Source organism: Lutjanus erythropterus, chromosome 8, assembly GCF_056507025.1.
Source record: "Lutjanus erythropterus isolate fLutEry1 chromosome 8, fLutEry1.hap2, whole genome shotgun sequence".
Lineage (NCBI taxonomy): Eukaryota > Metazoa > Chordata > Actinopteri > Lutjaniformes > Lutjanidae > Lutjanus > Lutjanus erythropterus.
The window spans coordinates 10,574,798-10,594,105 of record NC_139324.1 but is presented as its reverse complement, the minus strand read 5'-3'; the positions used below and the strand labels follow the sequence as shown (position 1 = coordinate 10,594,105).

Sequence of the window (19,308 nt, the reverse complement as noted above, 5' to 3'; positions counted from 1 at the left end):
TTAATGCTGGCACACCTGTTTTGTCAAAGTGGCACTGGCTGACTTCGACTTGGTAAAATACACCTTAACAAAGTTCAATTTGCGCACTACCATGATGTTGGAATATGAAAATGGGTCACTTCCTTACCAGTTACTGTTGGTGTGATGGGTGTGGCTCTCACAATCACGGTCTGCATTACAGAGGAGAGCTGTTCTTGGACATTTGGGAGGTCAGTGAAGTCAGACACTGACAGAGCGTAACTAGGCTCATATGATATCTTCTGCAGCTCCCTAATGTCGGAGCTTCTTGTTCCAATGGCAACCACAACGATGCCCTCCTGTTTGAGAGCAGAGGCCGGGCTGTCTACATTGTCGTAAGACCTTCCGCCGTTTAGCAGGATCAACATCTGTGGAACGCCCTGCAGGCGTCTACTCCCGGAGGAGTTTGTAAAGACGTTGTCCCTGACGTATTGCAGGGCTGCCCCGGTGTAAAGGGGTCTGCCTCCTCTGTGTTTCAGCCCTCTGACCGCATCCACAATATCCTCTTTTGTGGTGTATGTGTTCAGATAGAAATTGACCTCGGCATCTCTGCCGTACTGGACCACAGAGACACGGTCTTTGTTTTGTCCCACATTAAGTTTCTCCACAACTCTCTCAACAAAATCACGCATGGCAGGGAAGCCATTCCTTGTGCTATCAGAACCATCCAGAAGGAACACAATATCCTTTTTGGCTGTGTCAACTGAGAAAAGACAGGAGGACAAAAAATAAAAACCTTTGCAAAACTGATACTGCTGGACTGATCATGGAATTGTGGACTACAATTTTGAAAGCAACTAGCACCGCCTAATTCAATTTTAAACTGTAGCAAAGCAGACTAGCATCTCTCTCTTAATGCGCATGTGAAGCTAAACAAGAATCAAACTTCTTTTTTTTTTTTTTCTTTTTTTTTTAACTCTGTGTAGGAGAAACAAGCCAGTTGGCGTTTCAGGCCAACAAAGGCCGTGCTTTTTAACATACCAGTTACGGGTGGTGTTTCTGGGGTGACATCAATAACCACATCCTCCACGGAGGACCAAATTTTCTGTTGGATACTGGGAAGGTCAGTGAATTCAGATACGGATAGAGCATAACTGGGACTGTGGGATATCTTCTGCAGTTCTCTACTATCAGAGCCCCTGGTTCCAATTGCAAAGGTCAAGACACCCATCTGTTTGAGAGCAGAGGCCGGTTCATCAACACTGTCAGCAGACTTTCCACCACTCAGCAATATTAGGACCTGTGGAACTCCTTCCAGCCATCTGCTTCCAGCAGAGGCCGTGAAGACGTTGTCCCTCAAATACTGGAGGGCTGCTCCAGTGTTGAGAGGTCTTCCACCTTTGTGCCTCAAACCTCTGACAGAGTCAAGGACATCGCCTTTCGTTGTGTAAGTGTTCAGATAGAACTGGACAGCTGGATCTCTGCTGTACTGAACCACTGAGACACGGTCTTTGTTGTCATCCACACTGAGTGTCTCTACTACTCTTTGGACAAATTCTCGCATAGCTGGGAACCCACTTCTAGTACTATCAGAGCCATCCAACAAGAACACAACATCCCTTCCTTGTGGCCGCCTCTCCTCTGGGGAACATAAAATTTGAGACATATTTAGGTTCATGTCCAGTGTTTCTTAGGTAAAAGTCAGAAGACAAAAGCTAATCTCAGCGTTTTTATCATGCTCTATTAATGCTGGCACACCTGTTTTGTCAAAGTGGCACTGGCTGACTTGGACTTGGTAAAATACACCTTAACAAAGTTCAATTTGCGCACTACCATGATGTTGGAATATGAAAATGGGTCACTTCCTTACCAGTTACTGTTGGTGTGATGGGTGTGGCTCTCACAATCACGGTCTGCATTACAGAGGAGAGCTGTTCTTGGACATTTGGGAGGTCAGTGAAGTCAGACACTGACAGAGCGTAACTAGGCTCATATGATATCTTCTGCAGCTCCCTAATGTCGGAGCTTCTTGTTCCAATGGCAACCACAACGATGCCCTCCTGTTTGAGAGCAGAGGCCGGGCTGTCTACATTGTCGTAAGACCTTCCGCCGTTTAGCAGGATCAACATCTGTGGAACGCCCTGCAGGCGTCTACTCCCGGAGGAGTTTGTAAAGACGTTGTCCCTGACGTATTGCAGGGCTGCCCCGGTGTAAAGGGGTCTGCCTCCTCTGTGTTTCAGCCCTCTGACCGCATCCACAATATCCTCTTTTGTGGTGTATGTGTTCAGATAGAAATTGACCTCGGCATCTCTGCCGTACTGGACCACAGAGACACGGTCTTTGTTTTGTCCCACATTAAGTTTCTCCACAACTCTCTCAACAAAATCACGCATGGCAGGGAAGCCATTCCTTGTGCTATCAGAACCATCCAGAAGGAACACAATATCCTTTTTGGCTGTGTCAACTGAGAAAAGACAGGAGGACAAAAAATAAAAACCTTTGCAAAACTGATACTGCTGGACTGATCATGGAATTGTGGACTACAATTTTGAAAGCAACTAGCACCGCCTAATTCAATTTTAAACTGTAGCAAAGCAGACTAGCATCTCTCTCTTAATGCGCATGTGAAGCTAAACAAGAATCAAACTTCTTTTTTTTTTTTTTCTTTTTTTTTTAACTCTGTGTAGGAGAAACAAGCCAGTTGGCGTTTCAGGCCAACAAAGGCCGTGCTTTTTAACATACCAGTTACGGGTGGTGTTTCTGGGGTGACATCAATAACCACATCCTCCACGGAGGACCAAATTTTCTGTTGGATACTGGGAAGGTCAGTGAATTCAGATACGGATAGAGCATAACTGGGACTGTGGGATATCTTCTGCAGTTCTCTACTATCAGAGCCCCTGGTTCCAATTGCAAAGGTCAAGACACCCATCTGTTTGAGAGCAGAGGCCGGTTCATCAACACTGTCAGCAGACTTTCCACCACTCAGCAATATTAGGACCTGTGGAACTCCTTCCAGCCGTCTGCTTCCAGCAGAGGCCGTGAAGACGTTGTCCCTCAAATACTGGAGGGCTGCTCCAGTGTTGAGAGGTCTTCCACCTTTGTGCCTCAAACCTCTGACAGAGTCAAGGACATCGCCTTTCGTTGTGTAAGTGTTCAGATAGAACTGGACAGCTGGATCTCTGCTGTACTGAACCACTGAGACACGGTCTTTGTTGTCATCCACACTGAGTGTCTCTACTACTCTTTGGACAAATTCTCGCATAGCTGGGAACCCACTTCTAGTACTATCAGAGCCATCCAACAAGAACACAACATCCCTTCCTTGTGGCCGCCTCTCCTCTGGGGAACATAAAATTTGAGACATATTTAGGTTCATGTCCAGTGTTTCTTAGGTAAAAGTCAGAAGACAAAAGCTAATCTCAGCGTTTTTATCATGCTCTATTAATGCTGGCACACCTGTTTTGTCAAAGTGGCACTGGCTGACTTCGACTTGGTAAAATACACCTTAACAAAGTTCAATTTGCGCACTACCATGATGTTGGAATATAAAAATGGGTCACTTCCTTACCAGTTACTGTTGGTGTGATGGGTGTGGCTCTCACAATCACGGTCTGCATTACAGAGGAGAGCTGTTCTTGGACATTTGGGAGGTCAGTGAAGTCAGACACTGACAGAGCGTAAATAGGCTCATATGATATCTTCTGCAGCTCCCTAATGTCGGAGCTTCTTGTTCCAATGGCAACCACAACGATGCCCTCCTGTTTGAGAGCAGAGGCCGGGCTGTCTACATTGTCGTAAGACCTTCCGCCGTTTAGCAGGATCAACATCTGTGGAACGCCCTGCAGGCGTCTACTCCCGGAGGAGTTTGTAAAGACGTTGTCCCTGACGTATTGCAGGGCTGCCCCGGTGTAAAGGGGTCTGCCTCCTCTGTGTTTCAGCCCTCTGACCGCATCCACAATATCCTCTTTTGTGGTGTATGTGTTCAGATAGAAATTGACCTCGGCATCTCTGCCGTACTGGACCACAGAGACACGGTCTTTGTTTTGTCCCACATTAAGTTTCTCCACAACTCTCTCAACAAAATCACGCATGGCAGGGAAGCCATTCCTTGTGCTATCAGAACCATCCAGAAGGAACACAATATCCTTTTTGGCTGTGTCAACTGAGAAAAGACAGGAGGACAAAAAATAAAAACCTTTGCAAAACTGATACTGCTGGACTGATCATGGAATTGTGGACTACAATTTTGAAAGCAACTAGCACCGCCTAATTCAATTTTAAACTGTAGCAAAGCAGACTAGCATCTCTCTCTTAATGCGCATGTGAAGCTAAACAAGAATCAAACTTCTTTTTTTTTTTTTTTTTTTTTTTTTTTAACTCTGTGTAGGAGAAACAAGCCAGTTGGCGTTTCAGGCCAACAAAGGCCGTGCTTTTTAACATACCAGTTACGGGTGGTGTTTCTGGGGTGACATCAATAACCACATCCTCCACGGAGGACCAAATTTTCTGTTGGATACTGGGAAGGTCAGTGAATTCAGATACGGATAGAGCATAACTGGGACTGTGGGATATCTTCTGCAGTTCTCTACTATCAGAGCCCCTGGTTCCAATTGCAAAGGTCAAGACACCCATCTGTTTGAGAGCAGAGGCCGGTTCATCAACACTGTCAGCAGACTTTCCACCACTCAGCAATATTAGGACCTGTGGAACTCCTTCCAGCCGTCTGCTTCCAGCAGAGGCCGTGAAGACGTTGTCCCTCAAATACTGGAGGGCTGCTCCAGTGTTGAGAGGTCTTCCACCTTTGTGCCTCAAACCTCTGACAGAGTCAAGGACATCGCCTTTCGTTGTGTAAGTGTTCAGATAGAACTGGACAGCTGGATCTCTGCTGTACTGAACCACTGAGACACGGTCTTTGTTGTCATCCACACTGAGTGTCTCTACTACTCTTTGGACAAATTCTCGCATAGCTGGGAACCCACTTCTAGTACTATCAGAGCCATCCAACAAGAACACAACATCCCTTCCTTGTGGCCGCCTCTCCTCTGGGGAACATAAAATTTGAGACATATTTAGGTTCATGTCCAGTGTTTCTTAGGTAAAAGTCAGAAGACAAAAGCTAATCTCAGCGTTTTTATCATGCTCTATTAATGCTGGCACACCTGTTTTGTCAAAGTGGCACTGGCTGACTTGGACTTGGTAAAATACACCTTAACAAAGTTCAATTTGCGCACTACCATGATGTTGGAATATGAAAATGGGTCACTTCCTTACCAGTTACTGTTGGTGTGATGGGTGTGGCTCTCACAATCACGGTCTGCATTACAGAGGAGAGCTGTTCTTGGACATTTGGGAGGTCAGTGAAGTCAGACACTGACAGAGCGTAACTAGGCTCATATGATATCTTCTGCAGCTCCCTAATGTCGGAGCTTCTTGTTCCAATGGCAACCACAACGATGCCCTCCTGTTTGAGAGCAGAGGCCGGGCTGTCTACATTGTCGTAAGACCTTCCGCCGTTTAGCAGGATCAACATCTGTGGAACGCCCTGCAGGCGTCTACTCCCGGAGGAGTTTGTAAAGACGTTGTCCCTGACGTATTGCAGGGCTGCCCCGGTGTAAAGGGGTCTGCCTCCTCTGTGTTTCAGCCCTCTGACCGCATCCACAATATCCTCTTTTGTGGTGTATGTGTTCAGATAGAAATTGACCTCGGCATCTCTGCCGTACTGGACCACAGAGACACGGTCTTTGTTTTGTCCCACATTAAGTTTCTCCACAACTCTCTCAACAAAATCACGCATGGCAGGGAAGCCATTCCTTGTGCTATCAGAACCATCCAGAAGGAACACAATATCCTTTTTGGCTGTGTCAACTGAGAAAAGACAGGAGGACAAAAAATAAAAACCTTTGCAAAACTGATACTGCTGGACTGATCATGGAATTGTGGACTACAATTTTGAAAGCAACTAGCACCGCCTAATTCAATTTTAAACTGTAGCAAAGCAGACTAGCATCTCTCTCTTAATGCGCATGTGAAGCTAAACAAGAATCAAACTTCTTTTTTTTTTTTTTCTTTTTTTTTTAACTCTGTGTAGGAGAAACAAGCCAGTTGGCGTTTCAGGCCAACAAAGGCCGTGCTTTTTAACATACCAGTTACGGGTGGTGTTTCTGGGGTGACATCAATAACCACATCCTCCACGGAGGACCAAATTTTCTGTTGGATACTGGGAAGGTCAGTGAATTCAGATACGGATAGAGCATAACTGGGACTGTGGGATATCTTCTGCAGTTCTCTACTATCAGAGCCCCTGGTTCCAATTGCAAAGGTCAAGACACCCATCTGTTTGAGAGCAGAGGCCGGTTCATCAACACTGTCAGCAGACTTTCCACCACTCAGCAATATTAGGACCTGTGGAACTCCTTCCAGCCGTCTGCTTCCAGCAGAGGCCGTGAAGACGTTGTCCCTCAAATACTGGAGGGCTGCTCCAGTGTTGAGAGGTCTTCCACCTTTGTGCCTCAAACCTCTGACAGAGTCAAGGACATCGCCTTTCGTTGTGTAAGTGTTCAGATAGAACTGGACAGCTGGATCTCTGCTGTACTGAACCACTGAGACACGGTCTTTGTTGTCATCCACACTGAGTGTCTCTACTACTCTTTGGACAAATTCTCGCATAGCTGGGAACCCACTTCTAGTACTATCAGAGCCATCCAACAAGAACACAACATCCCTTCCTTGTGGCCGCCTCTCCTCTGGGGAACATAAAATTTGAGACATATTTAGGTTCATGTCCAGTGTTTCTTAGGTAAAAGTCAGAAGACAAAAGCTAATCTCAGCGTTTTTATCATGCTCTATTAATGCTGGCACACCTGTTTTGTCAAAGTGGCACTGGCTGACTTGGACTTGGTAAAATACACCTTAACAAAGTTCAATTTGCGCACTACCATGATGTTGGAATATGAAAATGGGTCACTTCCTTACCAGTTACTGTTGGTGTGATGGGTGTGGCTCTCACAATCACGGTCTGCATTACAGAGGAGAGCTGTTCTTGGACATTTGGGAGGTCAGTGAAGTCAGACACTGACAGAGCGTAACTAGGCTCATATGATATCTTCTGCAGCTCCCTAATGTCGGAGCTTCTTGTTCCAATGGCAACCACAACGATGCCCTCCTGTTTGAGAGCAGAGGCCGGGCTGTCTACATTGTCGTAAGACCTTCCGCCGTTTAGCAGGATCAACATCTGTGGAACGCCCTGCAGGCGTCTACTCCCGGAGGAGTTTGTAAAGACGTTGTCCCTGACGTATTGCAGGGCTGCCCCGGTGTAAAGGGGTCTGCCTCCTCTGTGTTTCAGCCCTCTGACCGCATCCACAATATCCTCTTTTGTGGTGTATGTGTTCAGATAGAAATTGACCTCGGCATCTCTGCCGTACTGGACCACAGAGACACGGTCTTTGTTTTGTCCCACATTAAGTTTCTCCACAACTCTCTCAACAAAATCACGCATGGCAGGGAAGCCATTCCTTGTGCTATCAGAACCATCCAGAAGGAACACAATATCCTTTTTGGCTGTGTCAACTGAGAAAAGACAGGAGGACAAAAAATAAAAACCTTTGCAAAACTGATACTGCTGGACTGATCATGGAATTGTGGACTACAATTTTGAAAGCAACTAGCACCGCCTAATTCAATTTTAAACTGTAGCAAAGCAGACTAGCATCTCTCTCTTAATGCGCATGTGAAGCTAAACAAGAATCAAACTTCTTTTTTTTTTTTTTCTTTTTTTTTTAACTCTGTGTAGGAGAAACAAGCCAGTTGGCGTTTCAGGCCAACAAAGGCCGTGCTTTTTAACATACCAGTTACGGGTGGTGTTTCTGGGGTGACATCAATAACCACATCCTCCACGGAGGACCAAATTTTCTGTTGGATACTGGGAAGGTCAGTGAATTCAGATACGGATAGAGCATAACTGGGACTGTGGGATATCTTCTGCAGTTCTCTACTATCAGAGCCCCTGGTTCCAATTGCAAAGGTCAAGACACCCATCTGTTTGAGAGCAGAGGCCGGTTCATCAACACTGTCAGCAGACTTTCCACCACTCAGCAATATTAGGACCTGTGGAACTCCTTCCAGCCGTCTGCTTCCAGCAGAGGCCGTGAAGACGTTGTCCCTCAAATACTGGAGGGCTGCTCCAGTGTTGAGAGGTCTTCCACCTTTGTGCCTCAAACCTCTGACAGAGTCAAGGACATCGCCTTTCGTTGTGTAAGTGTTCAGATAGAACTGGACAGCTGGATCTCTGCTGTACTGAACCACTGAGACACGGTCTTTGTTGTCATCCACACTGAGTGTCTCTACTACTCTTTGGACAAATTCTCGCATAGCTGGGAACCCACTTCTAGTACTATCAGAGCCATCCAACAAGAACACAACATCCCTTCCTTGTGGCCGCCTCTCCTCTGGGGAACATAAAATTTGAGACATATTTAGGTTCATGTCCAGTGTTTCTTAGGTAAAAGTCAGAAGACAAAAGCTAATCTCAGCGTTTTTATCATGCTCTATTAATGCTGGCACACCTGTTTTGTCAAAGTGGCACTGGCTGACTTGGACTTGGTAAAATACACCTTAACAAAGTTCAATTTGCGCACTACCATGATGTTGGAATATGAAAATGGGTCACTTCCTTACCAGTTACTGTTGGTGTGATGGGTGTGGCTCTCACAATCACGGTCTGCATTACAGAGGAGAGCTGTTCTTGGACATTTGGGAGGTCAGTGAAGTCAGACACTGACAGAGCGTAACTAGGCTCATATGATATCTTCTGCAGCTCCCTAATGTCGGAGCTTCTTGTTCCAATGGCAACCACAACGATGCCCTCCTGTTTGAGAGCAGAGGCCGGGCTGTCTACATTGTCGTAAGACCTTCCGCCGTTTAGCAGGATCAACATCTGTGGAACGCCCTGCAGGCGTCTACTCCCGGAGGAGTTTGTAAAGACGTTGTCCCTGACGTATTGCAGGGCTGCCCCGGTGTAAAGGGGTCTGCCTCCTCTGTGTTTCAGCCCTCTGACCGCATCCACAATATCCTCTTTTGTGGTGTATGTGTTCAGATAGAAATTGACCTCGGCATCTCTGCCGTACTGGACCACAGAGACACGGTCTTTGTTTTGTCCCACATTAAGTTTCTCCACAACTCTCTCAACAAAATCACGCATGGCAGGGAAGCCATTCCTTGTGCTATCAGAACCATCCAGAAGGAACACAATATCCTTTTTGGCTGTGTCAACTGAGAAAAGACAGGAGGACAAAAAATAAAAACCTTTGCAAAACTGATACTGCTGGACTGATCATGGAATTGTGGACTACAATTTTGAAAGCAACTAGCACCGCCTAATTCAATTTTAAACTGTAGCAAAGCAGACTAGCATCTCTCTCTTAATGCGCATGTGAAGCTAAACAAGAATCAAACTTCTTTTTTTTTTTTTTCTTTTTTTTTTAACTCTGTGTAGGAGAAACAAGCCAGTTGGCGTTTCAGGCCAACAAAGGCCGTGCTTTTTAACATACCAGTTACGGGTGGTGTTTCTGGGGTGACATCAATAACCACATCCTCCACGGAGGACCAAATTTTCTGTTGGATACTGGGAAGGTCAGTGAATTCAGATACGGATAGAGCATAACTGGGACTGTGGGATATCTTCTGCAGTTCTCTACTATCAGAGCCCCTGGTTCCAATTGCAAAGGTCAAGACACCCATCTGTTTGAGAGCAGAGGCCGGTTCATCAACACTGTCAGCAGACTTTCCACCACTCAGCAATATTAGGACCTGTGGAACTCCTTCCAGCCGTCTGCTTCCAGCAGAGGCCGTGAAGACGTTGTCCCTCAAATACTGGAGGGCTGCTCCAGTGTTGAGAGGTCTTCCACCTTTGTGCCTCAAACCTCTGACAGAGTCAAGGACATCGCCTTTCGTTGTGTAAGTGTTCAGATAGAACTGGACAGCTGGATCTCTGCTGTACTGAACCACTGAGACACGGTCTTTGTTGTCATCCACACTGAGTGTCTCTACTACTCTTTGGACAAATTCTCGCATAGCTGGGAACCCACTTCTAGTACTATCAGAGCCATCCAACAAGAACACAACATCCCTTCCTTGTGGCCGCCTCTCCTCTGGGGAACATAAAATTTGAGACATATTTAGGTTCATGTCCAGTGTTTCTTAGGTAAAAGTCAGAAGACAAAAGCTAATCTCAGCGTTTTTATCATGCTCTATTAATGCTGGCACACCTGTTTTGTCAAAGTGGCACTGGCTGACTTCGACTTGGTAAAATACACCTTAACAAAGTTCAATTTGCGCACTACCATGATGTTGGAATATAAAAATGGGTCACTTCCTTACCAGTTACTGTTGGTGTGATGGGTGTGGCTCTCACAATCACGGTCTGCATTACAGAGGAGAGCTGTTCTTGGACATTTGGGAGGTCAGTGAAGTCAGACACTGACAGAGCATAACTAGGCTCATATGATATCTTCTGCAGCTCCCTAATGTCGGAGCTTCTTGTTCCAATGGCAACCACAACGATGCCCTCCTGTTTGAGAGCAGAGGCCGGGCTATCTACATTGTCGGAAGACCTTCCGCCGTTTAGCAGGATCAACATCTGTGGAACGCCCTGCAGGCGTCGACTCCCGGAGGAGTTTGTAAAGACGTTGTCCCTGACGTATTGCAGGGCTGCCCCGGTGTAAAGGGGTCTGCCTCCTCTGTGTTTCAGCCCTCTGACCGCATCCACAATATCCTCTTTTGTGGTGTATGTGTTCAGATAGAAATTGACCTCGGCATCTCTGCCGTACTGGACCACAGAGACACGGTCTTTGTTTTGTCCCACATTGAGCTTCTCCACAACTCTCTCAACAAAATCACGCATGGCAGGGAAGCCATTCCTTGTGCTATCAGAACCATCCAGAAGGAACACAATATCCTTTTTGGCTGTGTCAACTGAGAAAAGACAGGAGGACAAAAATTAAAATCCTTTGCAAAACTGACACTGCTGGACTGATCATGGAATTGTGGACAACTTTGTTGAAAGCAACTAGCACCGCCTACTTCAATTTTATACGGTAGCAAAGCAGACTAGCACCTCTCTCTTAATGCACATGTGGAGCTAAACAGGAATCAGACTTCACATTTTTTAACTCTGTGTAGGAGGAACAAGCCAGGTGGCGTTTCAGGCCAACAAAGGCTGTGCTTTTCAACATACCAGTTACGGGTGGTGTTTCTGGGGTGACATCAATAACCACATCCTCCACGGAGGACTGAAGTTCCTGTTGGATACTGGGAAGGTCAGTGAATTCAGATACGGATAGAGCATAACTGGGACTGTGGGATATCTTCTGCAGTTCTCTACTATCAGAGCCCCTGGTTCCAACTGCAAAGGTCAAGACACCCATCTGTTTGAGAGCAGAGGCCGGTTCATCAACACTGTCAGCAGACTTTCCACCACTCAGCAATATTAGGACCTGTGGAACTCCTTCCAGGCGTCTGCTTCCAGCAGAGGCCGTGAAGACGTTGTCCCTCAAATACTGGAGGGCTGCTCCAGTGTTGAGAGGTCTTCCACCTTTGTGCCTCAAACCTCTGACAGAGTCAAGGACATCGCCTTTCGTTGTGTAAGTGTTCAGATAGAACTGGACAGCTGGATCTCTGCTGTACTGAACCACTGAGACACGGTCTTTGTTGTCATCCACACTGAGTGTCTCTACTACTCTTTGGACAAATTCTCGCATAGCTGGGAACCCACTTCTAGTACTATCAGAGCCATCCAACAAGAACACAACATCCCTTCCTTGTGGCCGCCTCTCCTCTGGGGAACATAAAATTTGAGACATATTTAGGTTCATGTCCAGTGTTTCTTAGGTAAAAGTCAGAAGACAAAAGCTAATCTCAGCGTTTTTATCATGCTCTATTAATGCTGGCACACCTGTTTTGTCAAAGTGGCACTGGCTGACTTGGACTTGGTAAAATACACCTTAACAAAGTTCAATTTGCGCACTACCATGATGTTGGAATATAAAAATGGGTCACTTCCTTACCAGTTACTGTTGGTGTGATGGGTGTGGCTCTCACAATCACGGTCTGCATTACAGAGGAGAGCTGTTCTTGGACATTTGGGAGGTCAGTGAAGTCAGACACTGACAGAGCATAACTAGGCTCATATGATATCTTCTGCAGCTCCCTAATGTCGGAGCTTCTTGTTCCAATGCCAACCACAACGATGCCCTCCTGTTTGAGAGCAGAGGCCGGGCTATCTACATTGTCGGAAGACCTTCCGCCGTTTAGCAGGATCAACATCTGTGGAACGCCCTGCAGGCGTCGACTCCCGGAGGAGTTTGTAAAGACGTTGTCCCTGACGTATTGCAGGGCTGCCCCGGTGTAAAGGGGTCTGCCTCCTCTGTGTTTCAGCCCTCTGACCGCATCCACAATATCCTCTTTTGTGGTGTATGTGTTCAGATAGAAATTGACCTCGGCATCTCTGCCGTACTGGACCACAGAGACACGGTCTTTGTTTTGTCCCACATTGAGCTTCTCCACAACTCTCTCAACAAAATCACGCATGGCAGGGAAGCCATTCCTTGTGCTATCAGAACCATCCAGAAGGAACACAATATCCTTTTTGGCTGTGTCAACTGAGAAAAGACAGGAGGACAAAAATTAAAATCCTTTGCAAAACTGACACTGCTGGACTGATCATGGAATTGTGGACAACTTTGTTGAAAGCAACTAGCACCGCCTACTTCAATTTTATACGGTAGCAAAGCAGACTAGCACCTCTCTCTTAATGCACATGTGGAGCTAAACAGGAATCAGACTTCACATTTTTTAACTCTGTGTAGGAGGAACAAGCCAGGTGGCGTTTCAGGCCAACAAAGGCTGTGCTTTTCAACATACCAGTTACGGGTGGTGTTTCTGGGGTGACATCAATAACCACATCCTCCACGGAGGACTGAAGTTGCTGTTGGATACTGGGAAGGTCAGTGAATTCAGATACGGATAGAGCATAACTGGGACTGTGGGATATCTTCTGCAGTTCTCTACTATCAGAGCCCCTGGTTCCAACTGCAAAGGTCAAGACACCCATCTGTTTGAGAGCAGAGGCCGGTTCATCAACACTGTCAGCAGACTTTCCACCACTCAGCAATATTAGGACCTGTGGAACTCCTTCCAGGCGTCTGCTTCCAGCAGAGGCCGTGAAGACGTTGTCCCTCAAATACTGGAGGGCTGCTCCAGTGTTGAGAGGTCTTCCACCTTTGTGCCTCAAACCTCTGACAGAGTCAAGGACATCGCCTTTCGTTGTGTAAGTGTTCAGATAGAACTGGACAGCTGGATCTCTGCTGTACTGAACCACTGAGACACGGTCTTTGTTGTCATCCACACTGAGTGTCTCTACTACTCTTTGGACAAATTCTCGCATAGCTGGGAACCCACTTCTAGTACTATCAGAGCCATCCAACAAGAACACAACATCCCTTCCTTGTGGCTGCCTCTCCTCTGAGGAACATAAAATTTGAGACATATTTAGGTTCATGTCCAGTGTTTCTTAGGTAAAAGTCAGAAGACAAAAGCTAATCCCAGCGTTTTTATCATGCTGTATTAATGATGGCACACCTGTTTTGTCAAAGTGGCACTGGCTGACTTGGACTTGGTAAAATACACCTTAACAAAGTTCAATTTGCGCACTACCATGATGTTGGAATATAAAAATGGGTCACTTCCTTACCAGTTACTGTTGGTGTGATGGGTGTGGCTCTCACAATCACGGTCTGCATTACAGAGGAGAGCTGTTCTTGGACATTTGGGAGGTCAGTGAAGTCAGACACTGACAGAGCATAACTAGGCTCATATGATATCTTCTGCAGCTCCCTAATGTCGGAGCTTCTTGTTCCAATGCCAACCACAACGATGCCCTCCTGTTTGAGAGCAGAGGCCGGGCTATCTACATTGTCGGAAGACCTTCCGCCGTTTAGCAGGATCAACATCTGTGGAACGCCCTGCAGGCGTCGACTCCCGGAGGAGTTTGTAAAGACGTTGTCCCTGACGTATTGCAGGGCTGCCCCGGTGTAAAGGGGTCTGCCTCCTCTGTGTTTCAGCCCTCTGACCGCATCCACAATATCCTCTTTTGTGGTGTATGTGTTCAGATAGAAATTGACCTCGGCATCTCTGCCGTACTGGACCACAGAGACACGGTCTTTGTTTTGTCCCACATTGAGCTTCTCCACAACTCTCTCAACAAAATCACGCATGGCAGGGAAGCCATTCCTTGTGCTATCAGAACCATCCAGAAGGAACACAATATCCTTTTTGGCTGTGTCAACTGAGAAAAGACAGGAGGACAAAAATTAAAATCCTTTGCAAAACTGACACTGCTGGACTGATCATGGAATTGTGGACAACTTTGTTGAAAGCAACTAGCACCGCCTACTTCAATTTTATACGGTAGCAAAGCAGACTAGCACCTCTCTCTTAATGCACATGTGGAGCTAAACAGGAATCAGACTTCACATTTTTTAACTCTGTGTAGGAGGAACAAGCCAGGTGGCGTTTCAGGCCAACAAAGGCTGTGCTTTTCAACATACCAGTTACGGGTGGTGTTTCTGGGGTGACATCAATAACCACATCCTCCACGGAGGACTGAAGTTGCTGTTGGATACTGGGAAGGTCAGTGAATTCAGATACGGATAGAGCATAACTGGGACTGTGGGATATCTTCTGCAGTTCTCTACTATCAGAGCCCCTGGTTCCAACTGCAAAGGTCAAGACACCCATCTGTTTGAGAGCAGAGGCCGGTTCATCAACACTGTCAGCAGACTTTCCACCACTCAGCAATATTAGGACCTGTGGAACTCCTTCCAGGCGTCTGCTTCCAGCAGAGGCCGTGAAGACGTTGTCCCTCAAATACTGGAGGGCTGCTCCAGTGTTGAGAGGTCTTCCACCTTTGTGCCTCAAACCTCTGACAGAGTCAAGGACATCGCCTTTCGTTGTGTAAGTGTTCAGATAGAACTGGACAGCTGGATCTCTGCTGTACTGAACCACTGAGACACGGTCTTTGTTGTCATCCACACTGAGTGTCTCTACTACTCTTTGGACAAATTCTCGCATAGCTGGGAACCCACTTCTAGTACTATCAGAGCCATCCAACAAGAACACAACATCCCTTCCTTGTGGCTGCCTCTCCTCTGAGGAACATAAAATTTGAGACATATTTAGGTTCATGTCCAGTGTTTCTTAGGTAAAAGTCAGAAGACAAAAGCTAATCCCAGCGTTTTTATCATGCTGTATTAATGATGGCACACCTGTTTTGTCAAAGTGGCACTGGCTGACTTGGACTTGGTAAAATACACCTTAACAAAGTTCAATTTGCGCACTACCATGATGTTGGAATATAAAAATGGGTCACTTCCTTCCTTACCAGTTACTGTTGGTGTGATGGGTGTGGCTCTCACAATCACGGTCTGCATTACAGAGGAGAGCTGTTCTTGGACATTTGGGAGGTCAGTGAAGTCAGACACTGACAGAGCATAACTAGGCTCATATGATATCTTCTGCAGCTCCCTAATGTCGGAGCTTCTTGTTCCAATGCCAACCACAACGATGCCCTCCTGTTTGAGAGCAGAGGCCGGGCTATCTACATTGTCGGAAGACCTTCCGCCGTTTAGCAGGATCAACATCTGTGGAACGCCCTGCAGGCGTCGACTCCCGGAGGAGTTTGTAAAGACGTTGTCCCTGACGTATTGCAGGGCTGCCCCGGTGTAAAGGGGTCTGCCTCCTCTGTGTTTCAGCCCTCTGACCGCATCCACAATATCCTCTTTTGTGGTGTATGTGTTCAGATAGAAATTGACCTCGGCATCTCTGCCGTACTGGACCACAGACACACGGTCTTTGTTTTGTCCCACATTGAGCTTCTCCACAACTCTCTCAACAAAATCACGCATGGCAGGGAAGCCATTCCTTGTGCTATCAGAACCATCCAGAAGGAACACAATATCCTTTTTGGCTGTGTCAACTGAGAAAAGACAGGAGGACAAAAATTAAAATCCTTTGCAAAACTGACACTGCTGGACTGATCATGGAATTGTGGACAACTTTGTTGAAAGCAACTAGCACCACCTACTTCAATTTTATACGGTAGCAAAGCAGACTAGCATCTCTCTCTTAATGCACATGTGGAGCTAAACAGGAATCAGACTTCACATTTTTTAACTCTGTGTAGGAGGAACAAGCCAGGTGGCGTTTCAGGCCAACAAAGGCTGTGCTTTTCAACATACCAGTTACAGGTGGTGTTTCTGGGGTGACATCAATAACCACATCCTCCACGGAGGACTGAAGTTGCTGTTGGATACTGGGAAGGTCAGTGAATTCAGATACGGATAGAGCATAACTGGGACTGTGGGATATCTTCTGCAGTTCTCTACTATCAGAGCCCCTGGTTCCAACTGCAAAGGTCAAGACACCCATCTGTTTGAGAGCAGAGGACGGTTCATCAACACTGTCAGCAGACTTTCCACCACTCAGCAATATTAGGACCTGTGGAACTCCTTCCAGGCGTCTGCTTCCAGCAGAGGCCGTGAAGACGTTGTCCCTCAAATACTGGAGGGCTGCTCCAGTGTTGAGAGGTCTTCCACCTTTGTGCCTCAAACCTCTGACAGAGTCAAGGACATCGCCTTTCGTTGTGTAAGTGTTCAGATAGAACTGGACAGCTGGATCTCTGCTGTACTGAACCACTGAGACACGGTCTTTGTTGTCATCCACACTGAGTGTCTCTACTACTCTTTGGACAAATTCTCGCATAGCTGGGAACCCACTTCTAGTACTATCAGAGCCATCCAACAAGAACACAACATCCCTTCCTTGTGGCCGCCTCTCCTCTGGGGAACATAAAATTTGAGACATATTTAGGTTCATGTCCAGTGTTTCTTAGGTAAAAGTCAGAAGACAAAAGCTAATCTCAGCGTTTTTATCATGCTCTATTAATGCTGGCACACCTGTTTTGTCAAAGTGGCACTGGCTGACTTGGACTTGGTAAAATACACCTTAACAAAGTTCAATTTGCGCACTACCATGATGTTGGAATATAAAAATGGGTCACTTCCTTACCAGTTACTGTTGGTGTGATGGGTGTGGCTCTCACAATCACGGTCTGCATTACAGAGGAGAGCTGTTCTTGGACATTTGGGAGGTCAGTGAAGTCAGACACTGACAGAGCATAACTAGGCTCATATGATATCTTCTGCAGCTCCCTAATGTCGGAGCTTCTTGTTCCAATGCCAACCACAACGATGCCCTCCTGTTTGAGAGCAGAGGCCGGGCTATCTACATTGTCGGAAGACCTTCCGCCGTTTAGCAGGATCAACATCTGTGGAACGCCCTGCAGGCGTCGACTCCCGGAGGAGTTTGTAAAGACGTTGTCCCTGACGTATTGCAGGGCTGCCCCGGTGTAAAGGGGTCTGCCTCCTCTGTGTTTCAGCCCTCTGACCGCATCCACAATATCCTCTTTTGTGGTGTATGTGTTCAGATAGAAATTGACCTCGGCATCTCTGCCGTACTGGACCACAGAGACACGGTCTTTGTTTTGTCCCACATTGAGCTTCTCCACAACTCTCTCAACAAAATCACGCATGGCAGGGAAGCCATTCCTTGTGCTATCAGAACCATCCAGAAGGAACACAATATCCTTTTTGGCTGTGTCAACTGAGAAAAGACAGGAGGACAAAAATTAAAATCCTTTGCAAAACTGACACTGCTGGACTGATCATGGAATTGTGGACAACTTTGTTGAAAGCAACTAGCACCGCCTACTTCAATTTTATACGGTAGCAAAGCAGACTAGCACCTCTCTCTTAATGCACATGTGGAGCTAAACAAGAATCAGACTTCACATTTTTTAACTCTGTGTAGGAGGAACAAGCCAGGTGGCGTTTCAGGCCAACAAAGGCTGTGCTTTTCAACATACCAGTTACGGGTGGTGTTTCTGGGGTGACATCAATAACCACATCCTCCACGGAGGACTGAAGTTGCTGTTGGATACTGGGAAGGTCAGTGAATTCAGATACGGATAGAGCATAACTGGGACTGTGGGATATCTTCTGCAGTTCTCTACTATCAGAGCCCCTGGTTCCAACTGCAAAGGTCAAGACACCCATCTGTTTGAGAGCAGAGGCCGGTTCATCAACACTGTCAGCAGACTTTCCACCACTCAGCAATATTAGGACCTGTGGAACTCCTTCCAGGCGTCTGCTTCCAGCAGAGGCCGTGAAGACGTTGTCCCTCAAATACTGGAGGGCTGCTCCAGTGTTGAGAGGTCTTCCACCTTTGTGCCTCAAACCTCTGACAGAGTCGAGGACATCGCCTTTCGTTGTGTAAGTGTTCAGATAGAACTGGACAGCTGGATCTCTGCTGTACTGAACCACTGAGACACGGTCTTTGTTGTCATCCACACTGAGTGTCTCTACTACTCTTTGGACAAATTCTCGCATAGCTGGGAACCCACTTCTAGTACTATCAGAGCCATCCAACAAGAACACAACATCCCTTCCTTGTGGCCGCCTCTCCTCTGGGAAACATAAAATTTGAGACATATTTAGGTTCATGTCCAGTGTTTCTTAGGTAAAAGTCAGAAGACAAAAGCTAATCTCAGCGTTTTTATCATGCTCTATTAATGATGGCACACCTGTTTTGTCAAAGTGGCACTGGCTGACTTCGACTTGGTAAAATACACCTTAACAAAGTTCAATTTGCGCACTACCATGATGTTGGAATATAAAAATGGGTCACTTCCTTACCAGTTACTGTTGGTGTGATGGGTGTGGCTCTCACAATCACGGTCTGCATTACAGAGGAGAGCTGTTCTTGGACATTTGGGAGGTCAGTGAAGTCAGACACTGACAGAGCATAACTAGGCTCATATGATATCTTCTGCAGCTCCCTAATGTCGGAGCTTCTTGTTCCAATACCAACCACAACGATGCCCTCCTGTTTGAGAGCAGAGGCCGGGCTATCTACATTGTCGGAAGACCTTCCGCCGTTTAGCAGGATCAACATCTGTGGAACGCCCTGCAGGCGTCGACTCCCGGAGGAGTTTGTAAAGACGTTGTCCCTGACGTATTGCAGGGCTGCCCCGGTGTAAAGGGGTCTGCCTCCTCTGTGTTTCAGCCCTCTGACCGCATCCACAATATCCTCTTTTGTGGTGTATGTATTCAGATAGAAATTGACCTCGGCATCTCTGCCGTACTGGATCACAGAGACACGGTCTTTGTTTTGTCCCACATTGAGCTTCTCCACAACTCTCTCAACAAAATCACGCATGGCAGGGAAGCCATTCCTTGT

The 19,308-nt window shown here is 46.7% G+C and overlaps 1 protein-coding gene across 1 annotated transcript; it reads right to left on the bottom strand.

Moving 5' to 3' along the window:
* Positions 1-86: 86 nt before the first annotated feature.
* On the bottom strand, positions 87-19,287 carry LOC146322495 (uncharacterized). Its single transcript, XM_084725354.1, has 23 exons — positions 18,757-19,287; positions 17,936-18,533; positions 17,080-17,673; positions 16,228-16,850; positions 15,383-15,971; positions 14,562-15,143; positions 13,706-14,299; positions 12,865-13,476; positions 12,028-12,614; positions 11,192-11,789; positions 10,336-10,929; positions 9,556-10,106; positions 8,627-9,277; positions 7,806-8,403; positions 6,934-7,527; positions 6,105-6,704; positions 5,233-5,826; positions 4,404-5,003; positions 3,530-4,123; positions 2,701-3,300; positions 1,821-2,422; positions 988-1,597; positions 87-721 (listed from the first exon to the last, which is right to left on the bottom strand). Exons 1-23 carry the CDS (start codon positions 19,285-19,287, stop codon positions 87-89), a joined length of 13,731 nt encoding a protein of 4,576 aa, XP_084581480.1.
* Positions 19,288-19,308: the final 21 nt, after the last annotated feature.

Bases quoted from the DNA above. Each gene is read 5' to 3' on its own strand.
- LOC146322495 (XM_084725354.1), bottom strand. From the start codon at position 19,287: ATGCGTGATTTTGTTGAGAGAGTTGTGGAGAAGCTCAATGTGGGACAA. The intron at 12,615-12,864 runs GCACAGCCTTTG...GTCTTTTCTCAG, and splicing joins CGTAACTGGTATGTTGAAAA to TTGACACAGCCAAAAAGGAT. The intron at 9,278-9,555 runs GTGGAGGATGTG...TCAGTCCAGCAG, and splicing joins AACAGAAAATTTGGTCCTCC to TATCAGTTTTGCAAAGGTTT.